Consider the following 27289-nt stretch of genomic DNA (forward strand, 5'->3'; position numbering starts at 1 on the left):
ATACAAAATTTCGTTGTATTACGTTCACCCGTTTGCGCTGTAGGATACCGTTTATAGAGGAAGTTTAATTATAACCACCGGGTATGTTACATGATTAATTTTTCCTGCTCACAATTCCATTGGTTATATTAGAGATTCTCAACCTTTTTCTTGCATGGACCAATTTTAAAGCAATTGTTTTTATTCATGGATCCCCTACACTTTTTCCTCTAATACTGTTGCGAAATGCCCAGCTGCGGTAAGATAGCTTCCCCGCGAAGCGGGATTAGGGTTTCCGGAAAGTGGCAGAGAAACGCAGGGTTGCTGGATTTTAAGCGAGATCTCCTGTTTGGCGACAAAACTGGTCACATGCCAGAGACGGAGCGAGAACATTTTAGAAGCATTCTTAGCGAGTTTCCTCGGGAATGTTCTCGAAGATAGGTTAAAACAGTAGTAGTGCTTTGAGCTTTGAGATTAACTTGAGAGCGACCGAACTGTGTCGAGAGCTGTACTTTAGTGCTTTGCCGTGAAGCTGTCTTCACCGTAGCAGCCTGAAGGCTGTATTTCTGATTGTGTCAGCGTGTTTATCGTAGTACTATTTCGACGACTATAAACGTGTCTTTGGAATTCTCCTGCCTAATACTGGCGAATAAATTGTGTTTTGATTCTTCATCAAATGTTATCATCAATTACTCCAAATCACCGAACCCGTAGAACGCAACAACATAAAGTATGCAACATAGTCATAATACTGTTGCGTGCATACGGGTTTGTAATGAATTGAATGCACAAAAGCAAAATGCTTAAATTTCCTCTGATATTCATACAATATTGCTATATCTCACAGTAGTTATCTTTTAAACTAATCAAACGTTCAACAGAACTTAATTCAAAACAGAGAAACATAGAGAAAGCTAATCCAATCTCGCCGCGAATTCGCTACAGTAAACCACAACAGTTTTCTAAACAAAACTGAGCTGAGATTTTCTCTCTTTGGCTATTATAGCTTTTTTAATCGGCCGCACGAGATTGTTCTAGTAATTTCTCGAAAGCAAAAAAAGTAGAATTACGGTTACGGCTAGTCAATTAACATTTATTCGAATTAAATATAAATTAAAAGAGATATTTATTTATTAAATCCGCGTGCTCCTGCATTTTTAATTTTTCCGGCGTAGCTTTCTCTTCAAATAAGTCTCGTGTATTGCACGGTAATATAAAACAATTTTTATTAATTCTATTTAAAAATAGCTATTTCAATACAAAAACCATGACAATACAAAAAATTGCACATAAATAACTTAAAGATAGCAATTAGATTAAGAATATGATCAAAAGTTTTTAAAAAAATTGTTAATTAAATTTATATTTTATAAGGTATTTACCCCGCCTTGGCATGCCTTCTTTGTGTGGTGGTCTGCACGCTGGACGCGTATTCCAGAGGTCCGCGGTTCGATTCCCGGAGAAGGCGTTTGCTAAGTTTTCATCTTTCCTGCTTCAAAAAATACCTAATGTCTCTACAGTGGCGCCCGAACTAAAAAGGGTGTTGGATGATGATTCTCCACACACAGGATTTGGCGACTGGGTCCCCTAAAAAAACCCCAGTCGCCCTTTAAAAGAGGGAGTATATAAGGTATTTCTCTCGCCTTCTTGGGGTGTCTTAGTAGTGTGGTTGTCTGCACGCTGGCAGCGTATTCCAGAGGTCCGCGGTTCGATTTCCGGCAAAGGCGTTTGCTAATTTTTCATCTCTCCTGCTTCCGAAATAAACCTAATGACTCTACAGTTTAATTATTTTTGTATTATTATTATTTTTTAATTTTGTAAACATAAAGAGATTGCGGAGATTCATTTATTTTTAGTAACAGTTAATTTTCAGTTAAAGCAAATTTCTTTTCAGTCTCGTTTTCACACACGCTTTCCTGCCATAATGCTCATCAGCTAGCGCGAGTGTATTGAAACTGAGGTAGAAAAAAGTTCCAATTAAGCTAAGGTTTTGAAGATGACTTGAGAGCGTGTTATGCCTCTTTGAAGTCACGGTGCTATTTTGAATTACTAGGGATTTGTTTCCAGCCGGTTTTTTTTTTCTAGTTGCTTCTAGCCATTAAGCATTAAGCTTGTTTCTCCCGGCTTCTACGAGCCAGAGCCATCCTACGTGTTAAATTATCATGAGAGCCGTTAGGCTAGATTTACTATATTTTTTTTAAAGTTCATCGTTACCTATGCATAGAATAGTTTAAGATAAGCCAGGAGTCTGGCTTTGGGGCAGCCCAAGTGGGGCCCTCTATTAAAATTATATTGAGTGAATAAAGGGTTCTTTACACCCTTCTTTTGACTTACTGTTGTATTTAAAGACCTAGGGATAATTCCTCAGACAGTCTATTTAGAGCTCGTTAGCTTTTGCTCCCAAAGAGGATGAGACTGTATAAAGTAAGAAAAAGGAAGAGGGAAAAAAAAAAACAAAAAAAAAAAAAAAAAAGAATCTAACTGCACAAAAGTTTGATTTTAATGTGATGGCTTCGCTTGATTTACTGACGCAATATTTTTAATATTTGCCATGAAATTGCTTAATTTTATTTTTAAATCAGCTTGTTCAATCTGTTTCTTGTTTTCCATTCCAGTTTTGAGTTTATCGTTTTTTTTTTTTTTTTTTTTTTTTTTTTTTTTTCCAAGGTGTGCAATGTAAGAAAGTAAAACGCAAGAACACAAGAAAACACAGTATAAAAAAAAAAAAAAAAAAAAAAAAAAAAAAAAAAAAAAAAAACCTGCCGCCCAGATAGTTATAGTGTTTAGCGGAGCCGACTGAAGGGCCCGGGTTCAAATCTCAGAGAAGGCGTGGTTGTAACTGTCCGTCTCTTCATAGGAGGTAATGTTGGCCTTCTCTTAAGTACCCCCGCAATAAAACGGCCACCACGTCCCGCCTTAGGAGTTGATAATGACGAAAAAAAAAATAGTGCCCGCCGTTTTATGAAAAAATAAAGAATTACGTACTTAAAAAAGTTATTAATTTAAAAAATAAATTAAATAATTTTAATGTATTTCCCCCTATATCTATCTTACATGATTTCTTTCCTTAATATACTGTACAGCTTTATACCAATAAATACTAATTTAAAATTTTATTGTTATTATTATTATTATTCTGCAATCAGTGGGATCTTGGCCAATCAATTGTCGGTGCATATTCGGCTCTCTACCTTCGACGAACCCTTGATCATCTATGACCCTCTTCAAGATATCACCGACTCCCAGGGCGTCAATACCGACCACATCGGAAACCCCCTAGGCTAAATGCAGACGCTCGTGTCTTTGTCTAATTTTCGTCCGCGACGTGCCTTTCATTCTCCAGTTGACTTCGTCAACATAATCGTGTGGAAGCAAATTTTAAGATAGTGGTAGGCCATTTATGTGACATTCGCCAACAAGAGCTATGGTGTCAAATGTACATAATCTTCGTATTTTAAAACTGTTTAAAGAAGAGCAGTTTCTTAAACGAAACTTTAGTATGACAAATATTGTTAAAAATACGGTAAATGCTTAAAAGTCAACAGACTATGTCTGCTATGATATTGCTATTCCAAGTGTTTGTGGATAACACATGTTTGTAACTTTTGGCTCGTAACGTATGCTCATTATTAATAATCTATGCACTTTTCTTCTCGCTAAAAACTGCTACGTACATCTGTTTTCTTACTGGATTAGATTGCAGTTCCTCTTATTACTCCATTCACACATAATTAATTCCTTTTCTTAATAATTTATTTTATAAAAATAAATCTAAAAATCTTTTTATATTTACCAGATCTTTGAGAGTGATGATGATGGTGAGAAACTGTGTGGTTATCAGGAACTAGGACTTAATGGAAAAACATTTTTCTCTGATGATGGTATTAATATTCTCTACCATACATCTGAAGGAGGAATGGGTTTTAACGATGGCTTCAAACTCATATTCACAGTAACTAAGTTAGGTAAGTATCATGTTGCTCATTTTTAGAATTAATTTTATAAGGTTTGGCATATTATTCTCAAATAATGTAGAGATAAAAGAGAATTCGCAACTGTAAAATAAGAATATGCATATTTATACAAGCTTGGTAGTCACCATCTCCATAGTCCCACAGTCCTAAAGAGGAGAAGGAAAAATCTCAGTTACTAGCACAGGACGCTTTGGCTCTCCTGCCTGTGAAGCTCGAGAAATGTTTGGCTTGCCTATCAAAAGTAGAACATAAGTAGTTTTATGGGCAGTTCCTGACGAAATTACGGGTTCGAATCCCGGCGAACGGGCTAGCTGCATGAGCGTTTTCGTGGTTTTCGCCATATGTAGCGTGTATACGAGCCAGTTTCTTTAGAAAGTCCTCCACTAAGGCAGCCCTCCCCTTAGGTAGATAGCCCTCGAGTGCTTTGTGTGCTAGAGTCATTACGCTCAGCTACCCTCAGCCGGTCTAGAGTCATTTTAAAGCCTTGCCGCTTAGCCGGTATAGTGGTTAGTGACTCTGACTGCCGTAGCGATGGGCCTAAGTTCGAATCCCGGAGAAGGAATAGTTGTAACTGTCCTTTCATACAAGACATCGGTGGCCACTTATTAAGTGCTTCCATAATGAAACGGGCACCACTTCCGGCCCTTGTAGTGGTGCAAGGATAATGGCTATTAAATAAAGCGTCCGGCCATCAGGGAAAAAATTATAAAGCCTTTTCACTTAAAATGCATGTTATTATACCTTTTAAGTCGAAAATATTGTGCCCAGTGAGCAATAAGATAACGCTAAAAACGATGCAATGAGCGGTAAAAGTAATAACCTCAAGTCTTCGGGCGACGAAAGTGGTCGTATTCAGAGGAGCCTGGATAACCACACAGTAGAGTTGGCTGGGAGTAACCAGAAATGACGTCACCGTCGACATCTTGAAATCTTGTAACAAGTAGAATTGACGTAGCCGCTTTTGAATGACGTAATGTATGGTATTTTTATTTTTATTTAAAATTTACATGCATATAATTTCACTCTGCAGGTCTTCATGGACAACATTTTCTGAATCTTAAAATCGACTGAAACCAATATATACAGTGTTCATTCTACACAGTTTACTTCGAATACTAAGCTCCATACAACGTACACTCATGTCCATAAATTAAGGATAATTCGGAGTCACGCGGAAGTCCAACTCTAAAATAAATATCTCACCTGTAAAATCACTACACACATCTTCAAAAATAATATGCAAATTTCAGGAAGTAACCAGATGACACCGATGGTACGTCACAATGACAAGAGTGTAAGAGAGTGATATATAAGGAATACAGGCAAAGAAGTAAAATTGTTTGCAGGCGCTTTATAAGCATTTCAGTGCAATAACCGAATAGTTATGACACAAAGGACGCATATGGATGATTTTTACGTGGTAGAATTATCGGCCATCTGGAATGTGGACGTACTCAACTGGAAGTATCAGACGAACTTGGAACTGCCCAGAGTGTCATCTCCAGGCTTTGGCAACGATTCCAAGATGATGATAATGTGAATAGACGTTACAGCACAGGTCGCCCCAGAGTTACAACGCCGAGTGAGGACCGGAATTTGGCAGTTACTGCCAAAAGAAACAGGCGGAGCACAGCCTCAGACCTGTCTTGTCAGCTCTCTTCAGCCACTGGTACGACAATTTCAAGGCAGACCGTGTACAGACGCTTAGGGCAGATTGGTCTATATGCTCGTAAACCTGTCAGATGCGTTCCACTTACTGAAACTCACTGTCGCCTGCGGTTAGCCTGGAGTAGAGAGCATGCATTGTGGACACAGCAACAGTGGGCTTGTGTGATGTTGTCCGACCAGTCCAGGTTTAGCTTGCAGTCTGATTCTCGCCGGACTTTCATATGGAGAGCTCCAGGTACCCGTTACTACCAAGAAAACATCATTGAACGACATCGTTACGGTGGTGCAGGAGTGCTCGTTTGGGGTGGAATTATTCTGGGTTCTAGAACTGACCCGCATGTTCAAATTGGAACCATGACAAGCCAAATCTATCGGGACGTCGTTCTGGAACGACATGTACGTTTGTTTCGGGGCGCCATGGGAGCACAGTTTGTGTTTATGGATGACGACGCCCGTCCTCACCGTGCAAACATCGTAAGCGAATGCCTTCAATCGGAGGATATCACCCGTATAGACTGGCCAGCATTCTCACCGGACTTGAATCCAGTAGAGCACGTGTGGGACATGCTTGGCCGACGAGTTGCAGCCCGTCAACCTCCTCTTAAATGTCTACCGGAAGTTCGGAGAGCATTGCTTTTTGAGTGGTGTAATATCCCCCAAGATCAGATCGATAATTTGATACTCAGCATGCCTAGGCGTTGTACGGACTGTATTGCATCGTCTGGGAGACATACAATGTATTAACAATCATACAAACCATGTTATATTATTTTTTTGTAAATAGGTGTTAATTTGCTCCAGGGAGAAAAAATCGCTAATTTTTTTAATAATATCAAACATATAGCATCATTTTTTGCTCTTTACCTTTTGTTTAATAAATAAGCTTTACAAATAAGACAAATTTGTTTTGCTTCTAACTCTTCCTTTGCCTGATTTTAAATTATCCCTAATTTATGGACATGAGTGTATTTATACCACCGGCATGTAATCGGAGATATTCAGAACATTTATCTTCTAATGTATTGTACTAAGTACTAATACTTTATCAGGACTTGTATTCCTCTTGACTTGCTTTGGAAACATGAATTGTCCTGACTCGGAACAGGGAGCTTACTCAAGCTATGTTCAAGAAATTGTGAAGTAGACAATACAAGCAGGAAGGGTATACGAAACCCTTTATTTTTCCATCTTTACAGATATTTCCGGAACTTCGGAATACAGAGACCAACCACTTGTGGTCTGAACGTAAGAATATAAAAACTACTAACTAAAACTCTAATTAAAACTAACTTTGTACTAGTATACAAGTGCCTAGCATTAAGATTGGCCGTTATTTAACAAAGTCCGTATGTAGTACGCCGAGCTGCTAAAACTACGATACGTTTTGCAATTATCAAGAGGACTAAACCTCTGGCCTTGAAGACAAACAGCAACCGAGTGAAAACTCGTAAAACGACAATGGCAAGCGGCCTGCTTCCAATAACTCCTTCCTCTCTCTTGCTTGGCAAAAAACCACAACTTAAGTACTTGGCGTTAGCAAGACAAATTTGCATAAATAAGTTAAAGCTTTTAATTCTGGCCGGAAGTAGAAAATAAGAAGTGATAGTAAAGATTTGAAATAAAGTAAACGTTAGTAAAACTTAGGATCCTTACAACTTGTACTAACATTATAAAATATACAAAACACCACGAATTCTCTTTTAGATTTCTTATTTTAACCTTTTTTCTTATTTACATTTTCTTATTTTACATTTATTACACTATGTGTAGCAACTGCAAATTTTACATTTTCTACTTTCTATTTACACACTTTCCCTTATATTAAATTTTATCCTCCTTTTAAAATACATTCATGTTATATTTCTGATTATTTTTCCTAATAAAACAATGCAGACTTACACTAGTTTCTCTATTTTAAGATCGATTTATTTTGAATCAAACCTTATAATACAGAAAAAATAATTTTTCATGGCATACAGTCTATACTGATACCAATACGTGGGCATTTCTAGCCACTTTAGTTCAAATACGTACGAAAAAATATTGAATTTCTTATTTTATGTCCCATATATGTATGTAAATTTACTCAGAATACTTTCTTTTACTCCGCACAAGGGTTCATTTACACTACTAACACATATTTTGCAAGCTCCTTAAAACGGCTTACGAAAATATCTTGGAATTTCTTGTATACAACTTACCTTATGCCACAAAACATATGGTAAACCTTGATTTTACTCTCGTGAAAACTTTATTTGGATCCTTCATATGATTACCTCATCCATAGCTCAGCTTCATAACAATAACTGTATTCGAACGTATCAGTAAAGATCCCTTCCTTATTTCAATATAATGAATATTGAATCTTGTAGGAAGAATAAAGCTAATTTTTCAGAATAAACAAAAAACTTTTATTTAAATTTTAAAACAGAACCAAAAAAATAAATATTGCAGCTCTTAACTATCAAAATTTTAAACTCTTAACTACTGCAGTTGAAACTCTTACAACTATTAAAATATTCAAAAATCCTAAACTCTCTAAAAAAATATATATATATATAAATCTTTCGAATCCTCTTCTTGTTGCCACACCGTAAAATGCAAGTTCTTGTCCTATTATTTATATTTCACGTTCTCTTTAAGTCACGATCTTCACAAGTCCTGATCTTTACAAGTCACGATCTTTACAAGTCCCCCCACAAGAAGCACATTCGTCACCGTAGAGACAATGCTGCTCAGAGTTCATTGAGAGAGAAAGAGTTAATTGCTAACCTTGACAAAGCATCAGCATTCCCATGTGAACTTCCTTTGCGGTATGTCACAGTCATGTTATACCGTTGTAACGCTAAGGCCCAACGAGACAGTTTAGCACCATGAGGGGTGCTTTGGGTCAAGTAGGTGAGGGGATTGTGATCAGACACAATCTGCACTTTGGCACCGAAAATCCATGTGTCAAATTTTTTCAAGGCTTCGATGACACAAAATGCTTCTCGTTCGATGGTTGACCATCGTTGTTGACAGGGCGTTAATTTCTTACTGAAAAATGCTATGGGCATTTCTTTGCCATGTTCGTCGTTTTGAGCTAAACACGCTCCAATTGCGAAAGCAGATGCATCCGTATAGAGTTGAAAGGGCTTGCTGATGTCCGGAGTATGCAGAGATGGCATTTTAATCAACTCTTCTTTAAGTTTGTTGAAAGCTGCTTCTTTTTCAGAGTCCCATGGAATATTATTTGGAACACTCTTCTTTGTAAGGTTTGTTAGAGGTAAAACAATCTCAGAAAAATTTGGGATATAATCCCTATAGTAGCTTGCTAGCCCTAAAAGACTCCTGACTTCTTTTTTAGTGGTAGGCTTAGACAGATTTCTGATGACTTCTACCTTCTCAGGATCTGGAGAGTGAGTGCCAGAACCTATTACATGTCCTAGAAACTTCACGTGACTCTTTCCGAAATCACACTTTTCTAGATTTGCGGTTAGACCTGCGTTTCTCAGTGTCTGAAACACTTGGTCGATGTGATAGAGGTGGCCATCCCAAGTTTCAGAAAATATTGCCATATCATCAATATATGAACGGCAGTAGTTCTTATGGTTTGCAAGCACCTTATCCATCGAGTTTTGGAAGGTACTTCCAGCATTTTTCAAACCGAAAGAGAGAACTTTCCATTGGTAATGGCCGGAATGAGTGATAAATGCTGTGTAGGGTTTAGCTTCTTCTTTCATAGGAATTTGCCAATATCCCTTGGTTAAATCGAGAACTGTTATGAATTTGGCTTTCCCTATTTCGAATAGTAAATCTTTAGCAATCTTAATCGGATAGGCGTCCGGAGTTGTGAAGCTATTTAAAAGCCTGAAGTCTATGCACAGTCTAATGCCGCCATTCTTTTTTGAAACACATACTATAGGATGTGCCCAGTTACTGTCACTGAGTTCTATAAGATCCCATTCTAACAGTTCTTTAACTTGACGATCGACTTCCTCTTGAAGTGAAACAGGAACACGGTAGGGCCTCAATCTTTTCGGATTACATCCTTCTGTAACCTTGATGTCATGACCATCAACATTGGCTTGACCAGGTTTGCTACTGAAAACATCTACATAAGATTTTAGTACTTTAAATAGTCCTTTCCGTTGGTAATATTTTAAGTCGCCTTTCAAATTTTGTAAATGGGTCCAGATATCATCAGCAGATTTATTCATAAGGTCTGCTGGTGCATAGTGGATATCTCCAAACTCTTCATCTTGGTCAAAAATGATACCAACGTGATCTACACGAGCAATATATGGCCTTAACTTATTTATATGGAGTTCTCTAATACTTCCGTTTTCCATTTCGATTATGGCAGAGTGTGGCCTGGTAAGTTTGATCACGGTAGCTGGTCCTTGCCACGTGTTGAGCAATTTATGTGATGATGATGGCATTAACACGAGGACTTTGTCCCCAACATTGAAAGTCTTTTCTTGAGAACGTAAATTGTATCTTGAAGTGTACTCTTCTTGAGATATTTTGGAATTTCCTGATGCAATGTCATGAGCTTTTCTTAATTTTTCTAAAAGATCCTGTAGGTAATTTTCAATTGAACGGGAAGCTGTAACTGGAATGCTACGTTCACCTGTCCATATCTCTTTCAGCAAAGATAATGGTCCTGGTGGTATTCTTCCATATACCATCTGGAAGGGAGACAAACCAGTGGTGCTATGTGGCACTTCTCTGTAGGCAAACAGGAGATAGGGAAGATTCAAATCCCAATTTCTCCCATGTTCTTGGATATTTTTGTTCATCATCTCTTTTAAGGTTCTATTCCAACGCTCGACGGCACCCATACTCTCGGGGTGTCCTGGAGTGGAGAATCGTGGAGACACACCAAGTAAGTTCTCAAAGGCTTGGGTGAGTTTGGCTGTGAAATTAGTTCCCTGGTCGGAACAAATCACTTTTGGAAATCCACTTTGAGTAAAAAACCTCATCAAAACGTTGCATGTTGTTTTCGCACTTATGTCTTTGACGGGGGTGGCTTCTGCCCATCTGGTGCATAGGTCAACTGCACATATCACAAACCGATGACCCCTCCTGGATGGAGGTTCTAATGGCCCGATACAATCCACGCTCCATACTTCAAAGGGTGTTTCCGGTCTAACAATAGGTTGAATTGGAATTCGATCTTTGTACGTAACTGTTCTCCTCAATTGGCATTCTTTACAACTTTCACAGAATTTTTTAACATCTTGCTTAATAGTAGGCCAAAAGAATGAGTACTTGATTCGTTGAATTGTCTTTTTCTCACCGAGGTGGCCGGCAAGAGGGATTTCGTGTGCCATTCTTAGGACTTCCCTTCTTTTTTCTAAAGGTAACACAACTTGCTTAATGTTTTCACCACAGATATATTCGGAATGAAGTAATATGCCATCATCGAAAGTATATGAATTTTGATTTTTATTTGCCCATTCAAAGCATTTTTTCAGAGTTTCGTCTTGTTCTTGATGTGTCTTGAATTCTAGTCTTACTCTATTCGTTGTTTTCCCAGACTCAATGTTTTCTTGGGAAAGCTGATTAACAACAGCCAAATTTGTAGTATTTTCTTCAACTGGTAACGGTTTATCATCTGTCTCTTTGCACTCTAAGGGGGATGCATCCCAATAACGATCACAGTTAAACAGTTGGATATTCCCACAGAGTGTTTCATAAGCTGAAGAACTCAATAGCAAATCGGTAACTAGCTTTTTTGAAACAGCACACGTAATGGACACTCTACCGTGAAAATCATCGTCAATTTTCATCTGGAAAATCTTTAGTGGAGTAATTTCGTTTTCACCAAAAGCAGAAGATATCTCTATTTTACTTTCTCCTTCGCAAGGTATGTTGTCAACCAATTTCTCACGGACTACTGAGATTTGTGCTCCCGTGTCTACGATTCCATTTAAAATAATATCTCCACATTTAACTTTGACAAGTTTTAATTCATCTATGTTTCTAGACACGTCCACTGATTTCGAGACAGGAATAGAGATCTTGGCAGTTAGCACTTCTGGTTTTTCTTTTTCTGTAAGGGGTGCTTGTGTTTGTATTAAGTTGTTTTGTGCTGTTGCAGAAGCACTTCTTGGTATCCAATTTTTGGTACATAACTTAGATGTATGACCTTCTTTTCCACAATTATAGCAAGTTAGTTTGAAACTAGGCTTTTGTGGTTCGTCACTCTTACGGGATGGGTACACTCTTGGCGTGTTTTCAACGGACAGCGATTTATTTCTGAAAGCTCTTCCTGGAAGTGGAGAATGAGGTTGCCATTTTTTATTAGTTCTGTCTGCTGATGGATTACTACCAGTCCGTTTTGAGATATTACAAACACTGTCATATTCGTCAAGTTTATCAGCTAATTTGGTTGGAGAAACGAACTTCGCCCAGTCGTCAAGAAGATGGTCTCTTACTTCATAGGGTACTCTTTTCTTAATTTGGTCAGTAATAATCAAGTCTTTTAACGCGGAAAAATTTGTGATTTCAAGACCATTGATCCATTCTTCAAAATAACTTGTAATTTCGTAGCAAAAATCTCTCCATGATTTTTCAGCGCTCTTTTGGTGCATCACAAATTTTTTTTCTAAAGCTTTCAGGATTTAATTTAAATCTCTTCAATAAAATGGCCTTAATGTACTCATAATCTTCAAAATTTTCTTCAGATTCCCTACCAATTAATTGAATGATTTCAGATGGCATTAAAGTCAATAAACATGAAACCCAATCTTTAGGATCAATCTTTGTCCTTTTAGCTTGTCTTTCAAATAAAGATAAATAAATCACAATATCATCGTGTCTTAAATTGAATTTGGGAATAAGCTTAATTAAATCAAAATTATGATGTCCATTTTCATTTGTTGGTGGAGTTTGTGTTAGTCGAACACGAGATTCAATTTCGAGTTTCCTCAATTCAAACTCCATTTGCTCTCTTTTCTGTTGTGCTTCTAATTCTTCTTTCTCCTTTCTTCGCTGTTCCTCAATCTCTTCTTTTTCCTTTCTTCGCTGTTCCTCAATCTCTTCTTTCTCCTTTCTTCGCTGTTCCTCTTCTTTTCTTTTCCTCTCTTCAATAATCGTTAAAAACACTTCTTTAGCAAATGCTTCATCATATGTATCACTTTGAATTATTTCATTTTTTATCGCCACGATTTTCATACTTGGATCTACTTGAATTTCTAATTCAGCAGCTAAAACTAGCAAATTCTCCTTTCTTCGCTGTTCCTCAATCTCTTCTTTTTCCTTTCTTCGCTGTTCCTCAATCTCTTCTTTCTCCTTTCTTCGCTGTTCCTCTTCTTTTCTTTTCCTCTCTTCAATAATCGTTAAAAACACTTCTTTAGCAAATGCTTCATCATATGTATCACTTTGAATTATTTCATTTTTTATCGCCACGATTTTCATACTTGGATCTACTTGAATTTCTAATTCAGCAGCTAAAACTAGCAAATCCTCTTTTTTCCCACGTCCCATAAAAGCCATGTCTGGATTTTATTCAGCCAATAGACTCTTAGTTTAAAAAAAAAAAAAAAAAAAAAAAAAAAAAAAAAAATTCTCTCTTATTTTCTATTTAAATATAATTCACAATGAATTTAATTTTATTCGGCACGAAAATCAATCAGTGGAATCAATACTTAATGTGTTGTTCACTTACTCTGGCGAGTCAAACGAAATTACATTTGAACACTGGCGTATTCATTACTTTGACAAGTAAATAAACTAATATTCCATGACGGAAACAATAATTAACTTTTCATAATCTTAATTAATTATTTTACGTTAACAAGGTAAATTGAGCTCTCACCTGAGTTATTTTGGTTCGTAATTATATGCGGGGAAATCCCGATCCTGTCGACTGCGCCAGTAAAGATCCCTTCCTTATTTCAATATAATGAATATTGAATCTTGTAGGAAGAATAAAGCTAATTTTTCAGAATAAACAAAATACTTTTATTTAAATTTTAAAACAGAACCAAAAAAATAAATACTGCAGCTCTTAACTATCAAAATTTTAAACTCTTAACTACTGCAGTTGAAACTCTTACAACTATTAAAATATTCAAAAATCCTAAACTCTCTAAAAAAATATATATATATAAATCTTTCGAATCCTCTTCTTGTTGCCACACCGTAAAATGCAAGTTCTTGTCCTATTATTTATATTTCACGTTCTCTTTAAGTCACGATCTTCACAAGTCCTGATCTTTACAAGTCACGATCTTTACAGTATCATAGTCTTATTTCTTAAAAAGGTACACGGACCTCTGATTGCTTTTAACTACAGAGAAGTAGTATTTCCGCACTGTATCATGTAATTTAAATTTGAATAATAACCAGATCCAAGAGCAAGAACTTAAAACAGAGTCTAAAATACAGATAGAACTTATTATTCAGGAATGGAAATAAATGAAAGCTTGTCTTCTTTCCTGAACTTGGAATACGAAAATTTCTCAAATTTTAATATGTTTTTCGATAAGCATCATCATTACGTTTCATAAATCTCAAAGATTTTTAGCATATTCATTCTAACTTAAGCTAAAAGAGACTCTTCCTTCATTAATATTATTTTATTTTTTCTTCTGAGAATACTTCAGATTCAGCATTTAGCAAATAAAAATCATGAGTAAGCTTCATCCATAACTGGTAATATTGATATGACATGAGAGCAAGGAATATTGACGTCATACAAAACAAGTAAGTTGACAATTCCAAATAATAATCCAACACGGTAGTTAGCAGTTTTAACACATTCATTCTAACTTAAGATACGCATTTCAAACTGACATTATGTTACTAAACATTAAACTTCTGCAAATACTTGCGAGTATCTGAGATTTAATTTCTCATGAACAGCAAATATAATTATTTATAAATACGATAAATAGCAGGTAATACTGACATGATATAACGATTCAACATAGTAGGTAAATTAAGCGAACTTTGAACTCATTTTTACTTAAGCTAAAAAGAAATATCTGCAACAAAGCATAATTTAAATTAAACATTTGAACCAAAATGTTCTTCGGACATAAACTGTGACATATTATTTACCATGACAATCAGATGCAATAAATTAAAGAAACACATTTTATAATGTATGAAACACATTTTTATCTTTTAACCGGCAGTATTTTTAAGAAGAGCAGATGCAATGTGAATGCTTACAACCCCTCGGTGCCAGTGTTCCTCATTTTTCTACGCATTCATCAAAATACGCGCGTACTTTAAAATCAGCTAAAAGAAATTTAAAATGCAGGTATTCAAACAGGAATACTTCACAAATTAGAGAAAAGACAGAAACGGCAAATGCGACAAAGCAAGTAAAGTATTAAAAAAAAATTGCGTTCTTGGAAAAACATTCTGAGGCTATCACAGAGGCTACATCCTTCGTTTCAGATTAAGCAAACATTCACGATAATTCCTGTATACCTATAAGGTATTTTTCCCACCCTCTTAGCATGCTTTGGTGGTGTAATTATCAGCACACTCGGCGCATATTCGAGAGGTCCGTGGTTCGAGTCCCGGGGAGGGTACTGCACATTTTTCACGTCTCCTTCTTCAAAATAACCTAATGTATGTACAGTAACGCCCGAACTAAAAAAAATGGTGCATGATGATTCTCCACCTTCAGGATTTGGCGACTGCGTCCCCTAATCCCCGGCCGCCCTTTAAAAGGGGGAGCATATAAGGTATTTCTCCCGCCTGCTTAGCATGCCTTCGTGGTGTAATGGTCAGCACAATCTGCGCGTATTCAGAGGGTCCGCAGTTCGAGTCTCGGCATGGGCATTGCCCATTTTTCATATCTACAGCATCAAAGTAACCTAATAACTTTACAACTCTACATAACTAGGGATTTTATTCACGCATGTTTGTAATGTATATTATTAGAACAGTTACAGGCAGCAGGAGCATTATGGAATAACCATAAAAAAAGTTTTCCGAAGGAACAAAACGTAATAGTGAAATTTGAAATGGAATAAGAAAATGTCAGATGTAAAACAAAACGTATGCACCTGAATATGAAAAACATAAAAAAAGAAATGAACATTTTTTCTCTATTTGATCCAAAAAAGACAAGTCCTTAACAAGATTCGCGAACTTTGCAAGAAAAATAATGAAGTACGATGTTGCTCAGATCCGCCTCCAATTTTAACGCGCAGGACCCCGGAGGAACAGGTCCGAGAGACTCCTACCCCCTCTCCTCCTGCCACCAATCTCTCGAGAGGACTCTTGGCTCGCCGCATATTTAGAGTCCCTCATGCCGTACAGACACTGTACATTTACAAACATCCGTGCCTTCTCCTCCATTCGAATCCGGCCCTTCGGTACGGCAACCAGCGTCGCTAACCTCTATCCCGATTGGGCGGCTACATCAGTTTTTCCACCAGTTAATGAAAATGCTGATTTCTATTCTAACCAGTAATTGCACTAGCGTGTTACTTTAATGAGGCAAGCATGCTCTTTGACCCACTTATGCCAAATTACAAAATTCCGCACTTAATGCTCGATACATAGAATAATTCGGATGTATGATAACTGTAAATACTATAATGTGCACGCATTTCACTTTTTGCCAAACATAATATAAAATGTATACTATACTTAAAGGCAAAAGGCTATTATTTAAGAATTTAGAATATTGCATTCAAAATTATATTTATGACTTCAAAATTCTGAATTGCACATTTTTATATATAAATTATATTATATATATACAGGGTGATTATAATTAAAGTTTAAGTTTCAAACCGCTATAAAAAAAGAACCACTCATGAAAATGACGTCAAATTTGAAAGGAATGTTATTGAAGAAGGCGGAAAGCGTATGGCAGAAGAAAAAATTTGGTTTCAAAAGTTAGCAACAGATGGCGCTGCAAGCGAAAGAAGACTTAAATTAAAATGTTAGTTAAATTTCAGTGTTATAAAGCCACCAGGTACCAGGCTGTTCCTCATTTCGCGTCTCAGACGTTCGCCATGGGTGTTTCACTGCAGGACCGCGCTCTGCTGGTAAAGCTGTATTACAAGAATGATGATTGTCAAGAGTAGCTCTGCAAAAATTCAGGACACTGAAGGGTATAAAAGAAGGCGTTGGTCCAATGAGTGTCGTAGGTCTAAAGAAAATGATGCAAAAATTCGAAACGACAAGTTCGTTTGATGTGCAATCTGGTAGAGGGAGAAAACGAGTGCATTCGACGGTAGTTGAAGAAGTGCCCACAGCATTACAGGAGGGGTCGGCCGGTGGTGTGCAACCGTGCAGTGCACGAGGAATTGTCCGAACATTGGACAGGCCTATGAGCACAGTGCTGAAAATTGTGCGAAACATTCTGCAATGCTATCCGTACAAAATTGGCCATGTGCAGGAGTTGCTTCCGTCTGACCTGACAGCTAGGGAGACGTTTGCGTTAGAATTCCTGGCTCGCATGGAAGTGGATAATGAATGGCCGTGGAAAATTTTGTGGACAGATGAAGCCCATTTCCATCTGACAGGATACGTGAATACCCAGAATTGTCGAATATGGGCAACAGAAAATCCACTGGCAACGCACCCCGTACCACTTCATCCTGAAAGGGTCACGGTATGGTGTGGCTTTACGGCATCATTCATCCTACAACCATATTTTTTCGAGCAAACGGGTGCTTCAGGTCCTGTTACCGCAACCGTCACTGGTCAGAGGTATGCGTCTCTTTTGTGCAACCACGTGATTCCAGGTCTGCAACAGCATGGATGTGTGGATGAAATCATTTTTATGCAAGATGGCGCTCCTCCGCACATTGCACATCCCGTGAAACAGCTGCTGAGGCGCCATTTCGGAAATGCTCGAATTATCAGCCGTCATTTCCCTACATCCTGGCCATCCCGATCGCCTGATCTTACTCCGTGTGATTTCTGGCTGTGGGAGTATCTGAAGGATGTTGTGTTCCGTGCTCCAATTGCAAATTTAGCGGAATTAAAGACACGCATTTCGCAACACATTCTGAACATCACCCCGGAGACACTGCGATCCGTTGTGGAACATGCTGTTTGTCACTTTCAACTTGTTGCACACAACGGTGGACACCATATTGAACATGTTTTGCGCCAGTCTCGCGACAGTTCCGAACTTCTTTGATGAATGGTTCTTATGCGGTATGTCGCCGCAAAACTCTTGAAACCGATTTGTCCCTTTCGATGTGATATGTACAGTCATGCAAATAAAATTATTCAACAATTCTAATTTGTCAATGCGTTTTAATGTGTAACTTCCACCTTAGCCATTGTTTTACGAATCATTTCTCGTTTCTCGTCGTGATTCTGCCGCTTACAGCGCCATCTGTTGCTAACTTTTGAAACTAAAATTTTTCTTCTGCCATATGCTTTCCGCCTTTTTCAATAACATTCCTTTCAAATTTCACATCATTTTCATCAGTGGTTCTTTTTTTATAGCGTTTTGAAACTTAAACTTTAATTATAATCACCCTGTATATATATAGATTAAATTAAATCTTTTATCATGTCAAGCTCATGTTTAAGTATGAAAAATCTGTAAGCTGTTTTACTTTTTCCTAATAATAGTTGCGCATTTCAGAAATATGTTTTCAACTGCTTGTATTTTATCACAATATTAAAATAATTTTCTTCTGTATTTAAGTAATACAATGGAACAATACTCGTTACTTCTAGCACGTACTTTGCTAGAAGCAACGAGCATGTGCAACGCATCTAACAACAGCACATACTTTGCTGTCATTAGATGCGTTGCGTCCTTAGGGTCATCATTTTTACCTCATTCTCGTCTTCTTTTTCTCTATCTGTAACTCATCAATAGTCTCAAAATCTGTTGTTTGGGTGGCAACTTGGATATTATTGCTATTAAAAAAAATCTTCCAATGCAATATCTATTTGCTCGTTACCGTCGATATGACATAAATCTTGACATATGTCATTTGAATCAAATTTGTGTTTTAATCATCATTCATGTCAGGTTCTGTATTCCGATAAAAACCTAGCAAATCGAAAAGATTGTTTAATTTTATTTTGATATACATCTTTTAATTATTGCACGTATACCAGTGCGTATACCAATATATCTTAGTTTCATATCCAGACGTAAATGTATGATGTGGTTTTCCAAAATCCAGTATTAACTTTTAAATACACTTACTATTCAGTAACTTATGACTAAAGTTCAAAAGGGCTATTTGTGAAAAAAATTTCATTTCGGTATTCGGTAGGTTTAAAACACAATGACATGTTGAGCAATTATTCAAAAAGCAACTAAATTTTTTGCCTCTTTTTTCCCTTTCTCCTTCTTTTTTAAAAAGTCTTTATCCTAGGCCAGCAAAAAGGTTTTGAACTATTCATAGTAATCCAGAAATTTCATTTTATGTTTATATGATTGATCAGGATTGATCAGGATATCGTTTGAAACATCGAAATGATTTACTTTTGCCGGTTTTTAACGATTTTGTTTTCATAGTGCCTTCAGATTGGAATCTGAAAAATCGCGTTTGTTTTACTGCTTTTTTCCACTGTGATATTTTTAGTTCTACCAACTATATCATATCATTGTTTAAGTACTATAATTAACCGGATCTTGCACGAAATTATTTATATCGTAAAGACTTCTGCTTTTTGCTGCAGTGTGGAATCAAAAATAAATATATTCTAAGAACGAAGATCCATGGCGATTACTTATTATAGAGGTTTTTCTATGTTGTCATAGGCAGACCTTCGAATGTACCTAACAGTATCAATATTTAGATGTTCATTTAACTTTATTTCGACGGTTCCTTTGCTTTTCAATATTACTTAATGTACTGAGAGGTATATTGCATTAATTTACTGCCACGGTTTTTTTATCTTCATTGCCCTCTTTATGCATAATTTCGATCTTCATATGGGGGTAGGTTTTTCTCTTTGTTTCGCTGATGTTTTTAATGTTAAGCAAATTGCTGATACACAGAATAGTTATCCTTCTCTTCCATGCAACATAATTTGTTATTTTATTATGTGATCAAAAGTCAAGCTGGGAGCATTGCCTGAGGTTTCAAGATTCCCATGTCTGGGGAAGTTTAAAGCGCTTCTCTGTCTCTCTTCCGTGTGCTACCTCTTCGCATGAGAATTCCTTTAAGTTTCCCTTTCACCTAAGGAACTGAAACATGCACGAGGAACACAAAACAAAATACGTGAACAAGGGCTGGATTAAGACCTTCAGAGGCCTTAAGTACATAAAAGATTTTGGTGTCCCCACATATTTTTGCGCCAATTTTTTTTATTCCATCTCTCTCTCGCTCTCTATTTTAGTTTAGCGGCACCGACAATGATAAATTCTTTGATGCCTCCTTTCCTGAATACCTAAACATTTTATTGAACTGCTCCTTTTCGTCGATGCCCTTAAGCACATGCTTATATTGCTTAGCGGTTGATCCAGCCCTGACGTGAACGAACTCCAATTCATGTATCAGGTTCAATATTCCTTCTAACCTTCTTCGGGAACATACAAGGACCTGACTAGGAACAGAGAGCTTACTAAAGCTATGTTCACTAATTTGTAGTAAGTAGACAGGATACAGACGAAGGATATACAAAAACCCTTTATTTTTTCTCTATATACAATAACTTCCGTACTTCGGAAACAATGACCCGCCACTCGGGGTCTAACGTAAAGGTATAAAAATAAAACTAAACTCTAATTTAACTCTAGAACAATACACGTGGAAGATTGGCCTTATAATAACAGGAAGCGTATGTAGCACAGAGACTGTGAACACTACAATACGTTTAATTTATCAAGAGGATTAAAACCTCTGGCCTGGAAGGCAAACAGCAACTGCGTAACTTCTAAGGTAAGCGGCCTGCGTTGACTTACTGCTTCCTCCCCTTCGCTTGGCAAAAGGCCACACTTAAATACTTGGCGTTCGCCAGACAAACTTTGCATAAAATCCTTCACGCTTATAATTCTGGCCGGAAGTAGAAAATAAGAAGTGATAGTAAAGATTTAAAATAAAGTAAACGTTACTAAAACTTTAGATCCTTACATACTTCCCGCCAGAGTTAATTAGTTTGAAACTGAGGTCTAAAACGACCTTGTTGAAAACTTTTAGCTCTAGAATCTAACGCGAGGCCAATCTTTTACAAACATAACTTCGCTAGAAACTAGAAAATTTAAAAGAAAGAAATTTGTTACAATAGCAGCTCCCAGGATATACAACAATCTTTTTTTTTCATCTGTACTGCATCCAAACAGGAGCTTTTATTCAATTCTGGTTCCTTCCAGAGATCTGGAAGGAAAACTAGTTTAATGAAATGTTACACAATGACATGGCAAGTAACATATACAATTATACTGCTCTTAACATTCTTATTTCATTCATGACTATTTTAATTATCTCTCCCCGTGCTCTCTGACATGTGTTGTAAAAGAACACCAAACACGAATGTGTTTCTGTCTACGTGTGCCACACTTCCTCCTACAATCAAAACACTAACGTGTTAAAATTCAACATAACGAGACCTCTTAACACACCCTAATTTCAACTCTAAACCCTGAGGTACTATTCTAAAAGTGGCTAACTCTAAAGTGTAGCGTCAGAGAGCCTAACTACATCATTCAACCTTTAACACATATTCGCCATGATTTAGTCTTTACAGTCACACGAAAAATTTTTAACATTACTTTCACTTTTACCATATCACGGTATTTCTTAACATTTAAAATAACAGAACATATCAACATGCCGTTAATTTTACAGATTTGAAAACATACATTAGTAGTACATTGTTAACTTCTATTCTTTTCAAAGCAAGTGCCAATTCTTTCTACATTGAAATAATACATTTCAAAAAGTCTTTCAGACTAAAACTTCTCTCTTGCTAGAATGTTTTAAATAAAATTTATACAATAACTTTTTACAATATTTAAGTTTTTACACAACGCTATTATACATCAACTTTAGTTTTACGCGCGAGTAATTGAAAAACATAATACGAAAATCGGTCACAACTCATTTCTCGCCCTTTTGGCGATAAAGGTAGACCTCGCATGAGGTAAAACTTCTTGAAATCTGCCACTTGCAGTAAGAATGAAAGATTAACTTAAGTTTGCAAAGTAACATAAAATTTTACTTATCTTTGTAATATTCGGACATCCTTTTCTGGGCCCAGTCTTTAAAGGTACTGCAGATAGTAGTTTGGTTTGTCCTCCTTCTTGTACGGGCTCGCCCTTCAGTGCTTTCCTCTGGAAGCTTCCTTTTTTCACCAGTACGGCCACCCTTGAATACTTTCCTTTTCTCCTCTGCTTGGGGTCTTGGCCGTTTGATGGCAGCTGGTCTTGGCGGAACCGGGAAATTTCTTCCGTGTTCTTGCTTGGACCTCGTTGCTGGCCGTTCAAACTTTCCTTGTACTTTTTCCTCCGCCGCTGATGGCCCTTCCGCAGTTCGGCGACTTTTGCTGCGGAGAGTTCTGTCGGATGAGTAGATCTTCCGTTTTAAAGCCGGGTTATAGTTGCCGTCATTTCTCCTGGTCCTCTTCACATACGTCGTCCTTCTCCCTTCTTCATTCTGGGGGTGTTCGTGAACTCTGTTTTCTGGACGGTGGAACGGCTTCTTTTTCTTGTTACCTTCCATTTTTCCGCGGGGCAATTTTCTTTTCACTTGCTTCTGTCTCTCATTGGCTTGCCCTTGTACTTGTCGTTTTTCCACCTCTGTAGCTTGTGCCTGCGGTGTCTGCCGTGCCGGATCCTGCAAAAGATCACTTGTCGGATTCTATCTTGCTCGTCATTAGGTAGGTGGTCAAGATTTACCATCGGTGGTTCAGCCTTTTCAGTACGAACTGGTCTCATTGTCAGCTTAAGGGACGCTTCATTAAAATCCAGTGTTGCTTGTCCGTCTACGCACTTACATTTTTCTCCTTGCGCCGCTAACACTGTTGTATTATCCGCATTATATATGCGGTATTTGCGAAAATACTTCCTAAAAAACTGTTCTGCCACACAGGAACACTGCGCGCCGGTATCCAGGAGTGCGGTGGCTGGGATATTATTCACCAAGACTTCAATCTTCGGAAGAGTCAAATTTTTCACCATTACTGTATTTAACTTGTGGGAAGAGGGATTTTCGTGGCCTTCGGATTTCCGCACCCTCTCGTCAGCAGAAATCCGTTTTAGTTTAAATTATTTTTCCTTTCCGTGCTTTCCTTCTTTTTCCACTGGCCTTGATACTTTTTTCCTGGGTTGCTATTGAACTGTCGACGTTCGCCGGCTGTTTTTGAATGCTCGGGTTTCCTTGCCCACTGATTCGCTTTTTCTCCGTAGCCGTATGCTTGAGTTTGCTGTAGTCTTGGCGTACCAAATTGGTTTCCCTGTTGATATTGGCGTCTTCTTTCGACGTCCGCCGTTCTTCTACTTTCAAACTGGATTGCTAGCTCAAATAACTTTTCCAGTGTAGTCGGATTTCTTAATTAATTAAAGTCTTGCACTTGGGGTAGTAACCTCGGCAAAATCACTTGAATTATTTCAGGATCCGGACGGTTTCCATACAAGAGCTTGAAAACGTGAATTTTTCTTAAAATAAAGCTCGATTCTTTGTTGATATATACTGAAAAGTTCCGTTTCTAATTTCGCACGATCCCTTACAACAGGGAAGGCTTTTAGTAGGGCAATCTTGAAATTTTCGTAAGTATAGGTGGGACTTCCTGCTTGACCCAAGAGACTTCTGCCTATACATTTGAACCAGTTAAGCGCTTGGCCCCTCAAAGCGCTGGTAGCTAAGGTAACTTTTTTAAACTCGTGCACGGGGTAGAGCATGAAGTGGTCATCCAATTTTTCCAAAAAACTGGTTACCGGTGAGTTTCCCTTAAATGTTGCTTCTGGTTTCATCGAAGCGCGCATGGTCTGGACGATGTCCCCAAATCCTTCCAGGACGGCAGCTGGCATTTCTGGATTCTGAGCCGTTTCTGCAGGCAGCACAGGTTCTTCTTGAAACTCGGCCATGGTTATTCTTCTTCGTTTGGCGCCACTATCAGGTTCAATATTCCTTCTAACCTTCTTCGGGAACATACAAGGACCTGACTAGGAACAGAGAGCTTACTAAAGCTATGTTCACTAATTTGTAGTAAGTAGACAGGATACAGACGAAGGGTATACAAAAACCCTTTATTTTTTCTCTATATACAATAACTTCCGTACTTCGGAAACAATGACCCGCCACTCGGGGTCTAACGTAAAGGTATAAAAATAAAACTAAACTCTAATTTAACTCTAGAACAATACACGTGGAAGATTGGCCTTATAATAACAGGAAGCGTATGTAGCACAGAGACTGTGAACACTACAATACGTTTAATTTATCAAGAGGATTAAAACCTCTGGCCTGGAAGGCAAACAGCAACTGCGTAACTTCTAAGGTAAGCGGCCTGCGTTGACTTACTGCTTCCTCCCCTTCGCTTGGCAAAAGGCCACACTTAAATACTTGGCGTTCGCCAGACAAACTTTGCATAAAATCCTTCACGCTTATAATTCTGGCCGGAAGTAGAAAATAAGAAGTGATAGTAAAGATTTAAAATAAAATAAACGTTAGTAAAACTTAAGATCCTTACACATGTAGTCTTTGACCAAATATTCGAAAGAAAACTTTAATGGATTAACTTTTTCAAACTTAAATGTCATTGATATACGAAATTAAGCTTTAAATGTCATTGATATACGGAATACACATCTTAAATATATTTTACTATAAATGATTTGGTTTGGCTTATTGAGATTATGGCAAAGCATACTAGGGCTATATGCCTAAGGGGAGGGATGCCTTCTTGGAGGAATTTCTAAGGGAAATTGGCTCGTATACACGTTACACATGGGGAAAACCACGAAAACGCCCATGCAGCCATCCCGTTCGCGGGATTCGAACCTCGGACCGAACTACCAGTGTTCAGCGACTTTATTGCTCGGCCGCTGGTGGGCTTTTTACTATAAATGATATTTCTAGTCATGTTTTCCATTGCTGTTTATAATGTAAATATTTTAAGTTAGAAATATGCACTAGTGTGAGACAAGCGACTTCGATTATGAGTCAGTTTGACTGATGATACTGTTACTGATTATGCACTTAATTTTTTTTTCTTGCTACTAGATGAAGACGCAGCTGCATGTTCCTCTCCGGAAGACTTCAAGTGCGATAATTCACATTGCATATGGGCTGGTGTAACCTGCGATGGTATCAACAACTGTGGAGATGCCAGCGATGAGAACTCAACGGAGCATCCACATTGTCGTATGTACAACCAGATTTACAAGAACTTCTTTTTTAAATTAGGTAAACACATGCAAAGGACTTCCACATTACGTCAATGACGAACAGTTTGAATTCTTTATTAAAAGTTAATCGTAAACTCGAGGAAATGTGGCCGACTTATACTCGCCATTCCATTTGCAGAAAGCATCAAAAACAATGATTTGAATTTCCGAGATAAAAGTAACCATTTCTTTTAAATTTAGAGGGTCTGATCACGAATAAGACAAAGGAAATTCGTTAAACGGATTATGGCTTCCAGTAAGCTACATTAATTTATTGTATTTTCAAGATCTATGTAAATAACACACATACAAATGAAAGTTCGCTTATCTTAAGTCCATCATTTGCCTTTTGCACTTTGTAACTATGTTACACTTACTCTTGCGAGTGTACAACAATAGCCAGACAATATAAAACGGAACATTTTCTTGGATATATTTTCAATCAATAAATCTTCTTAGTGGCTTAATGAAATGTATTTTCTCACTCCTTTCCGCACGCCTTCGCAGTATAACGGTAGAACACTCGGCTCATGATCGAGAGGTCTAGGTTCAAGTCCTGGCGAGGGGATTGCACGTTTTTCGTGTCTCCCCTCTTCAAAATAACCTAATGATTCTAGATGGTTTAACGCTTTCATCACTTACTATACCACAGATGTCTGGCAAGAAATCAGAAATCCAAGAATCAAATAGTTGGATTTTTAAGGAAAAATTGCAGCTAAGATTGTGAAACAGTGAAGTTTAATAACCATTCTGTAACTTTTCTTCCTGTCATGACTGAAGAGGCTAGCCGACCCTAGACGTCACGTGTCTCCCTCTCCCTCCCTGATGCAAATCTCGTCTCTGAAAAATAAAAAGAACTGCTGTTTTAATGCTGGCTTTTCTGAGTGAAGGAAATTTTTCAGCAAGAACGCTGATTCATTCTATATTGTAGTTTTTTCGATGTTCTTTTTGTGGTCTGGCAGAAGATAGGTAGGTAGTAGAAGTGAGAACAGTACCAGAGACTTCAGCATGGTACAAGTAACGCTCCAACACGCTAACCATCTTTAGAATTAACCCTACCATTGGCCATTAGTACACTGTTGAATTCATGGGCTGTTGTTGGGGATGGGACTCATTTAATGTCAATATCACAGTTGGGTATTTCATATACGATGTGTTCCGTAGTACATATTCATCTGGGCACATTCATGATTTGTTGAATCGTACAGCTTTTTATATTGTTCAGTACACTGTGGATGCTGATTATATTCGGCATTTCTTGCGTTATTCTGCTTGGCAAATTTCAATCCCGTAATGGCTCAGTTTTTCCATAATTTTTTTTAGTTTCGGCAGGATAAATCGCTGTTTTATTAATAGATAGTCTGACAATGTTAGATACTGAATACTCTTTTTCGGCCTTAGAATATGTTTTCAGAAGCCAGCCCTTCTTCAAGTATTGCAACGTCTTTTAATCTGCTGTCTCAGTAAATTAAGAAAAGGCATTGCCTCATATATCTAAATAGAGGTCCACAATAAAGATACTAGCTCAGCAGCATCCATAAAATAACAGCCCTATTTGCGTTTTTCATGCCTCTCCAACATTTGCATTTAAATTGAGGATCTGAAAGTAAGTTCCGGTGAATCAATATACAGCCGCCAATTTTACGAACTATGTGTGATCCCAAGGACAGTATGCCATCTATACTGCAGCAGACTAAAAGTCATCTTCTCTTTAGAAGAAATTGCTCGAACTGCTGCTGATAAGGAGTGCGAAACACAATTGAATATTCTTCCGATTCTAATACTGAAATCTTGATGTCGATAATTCAGTTTTACTCTTGGGTTTGGTTTGGTTTGTTTGAGTGTGGGAAAGCATGAAAGAGCTATCTGCCTAAGTGGAGTGATGCTTTCGTGGAGGGCTTTTTAAGGTTTGCTCTTAGTAAATCTAGATCGCAAATGAGATTATTAAATTCTTCCTACATGATTTTTTTGTGATGCAGATTACTTATCACTACAGAAATAAGCTTCTTCCATAACTCCATAATATTAAGACCCTCACATTTCAGTAGGAACCAAGGTCCGTTAGTATCTGTCATCTGAATTCGAAGAAATTTCCTATAGACGGAGAAAGAAAAAAATCGTCGCTGTATAGAAATGGTAGAAGATATAGTGCATTCGACTAAACTACATTGGTTTCCAAAAAATAAGGAAAAATCATAAAAATAGCGATAATTCGTCCAAACATGAGCCAATCCGCATAAAATTTGAATATGTTATCAAATAAGAGTTGTAGCGTAAAACTGCAATATGCAAATTAGTGGCGCTGCAATCGGAATGTGCCATCTGCGAGGAGCATAAAATTGCATGTTTGAGAGAAAGCCTGTAAATTTCTCTGTGATATTGATATAAGAAATCTGAG

At 37.5% G+C, this 27289-nt stretch overlaps 1 protein-coding gene across 2 annotated transcripts in view; it reads left to right on the forward strand.

The window, feature by feature from the left end:
- The window catches only part of LOC118181662 (uncharacterized), a 55744-nt gene that overhangs the window by 17331 nt on the left and 11124 nt on the right, over positions 1-27289 (forward strand). Inside the window, exons 3-4 of one of the 2 annotated variants that reach the window (XM_035350841.2) lie at positions 3776-3944; positions 24728-24910. In XM_035350841.2, the coding sequence (XP_035206732.1) occupies positions 3776-3944; positions 24728-24910 (352 nt within the window). The remainder of the gene's footprint in view (positions 1-3775; positions 3945-24727; positions 24911-27289) is intronic. The other variant, XM_035350842.2, reaches the window with a different exon arrangement.

The sequence above is a fragment of the Stegodyphus dumicola genome, chromosome X1 (genome assembly GCF_044657685.1).
Source record: "Stegodyphus dumicola isolate Sdum_Otavi_A_Nest chromosome X1, ASM4465768v1".
Classification (NCBI taxonomy): Eukaryota; Metazoa; Arthropoda; class Arachnida; order Araneae; family Eresidae; genus Stegodyphus; species Stegodyphus dumicola.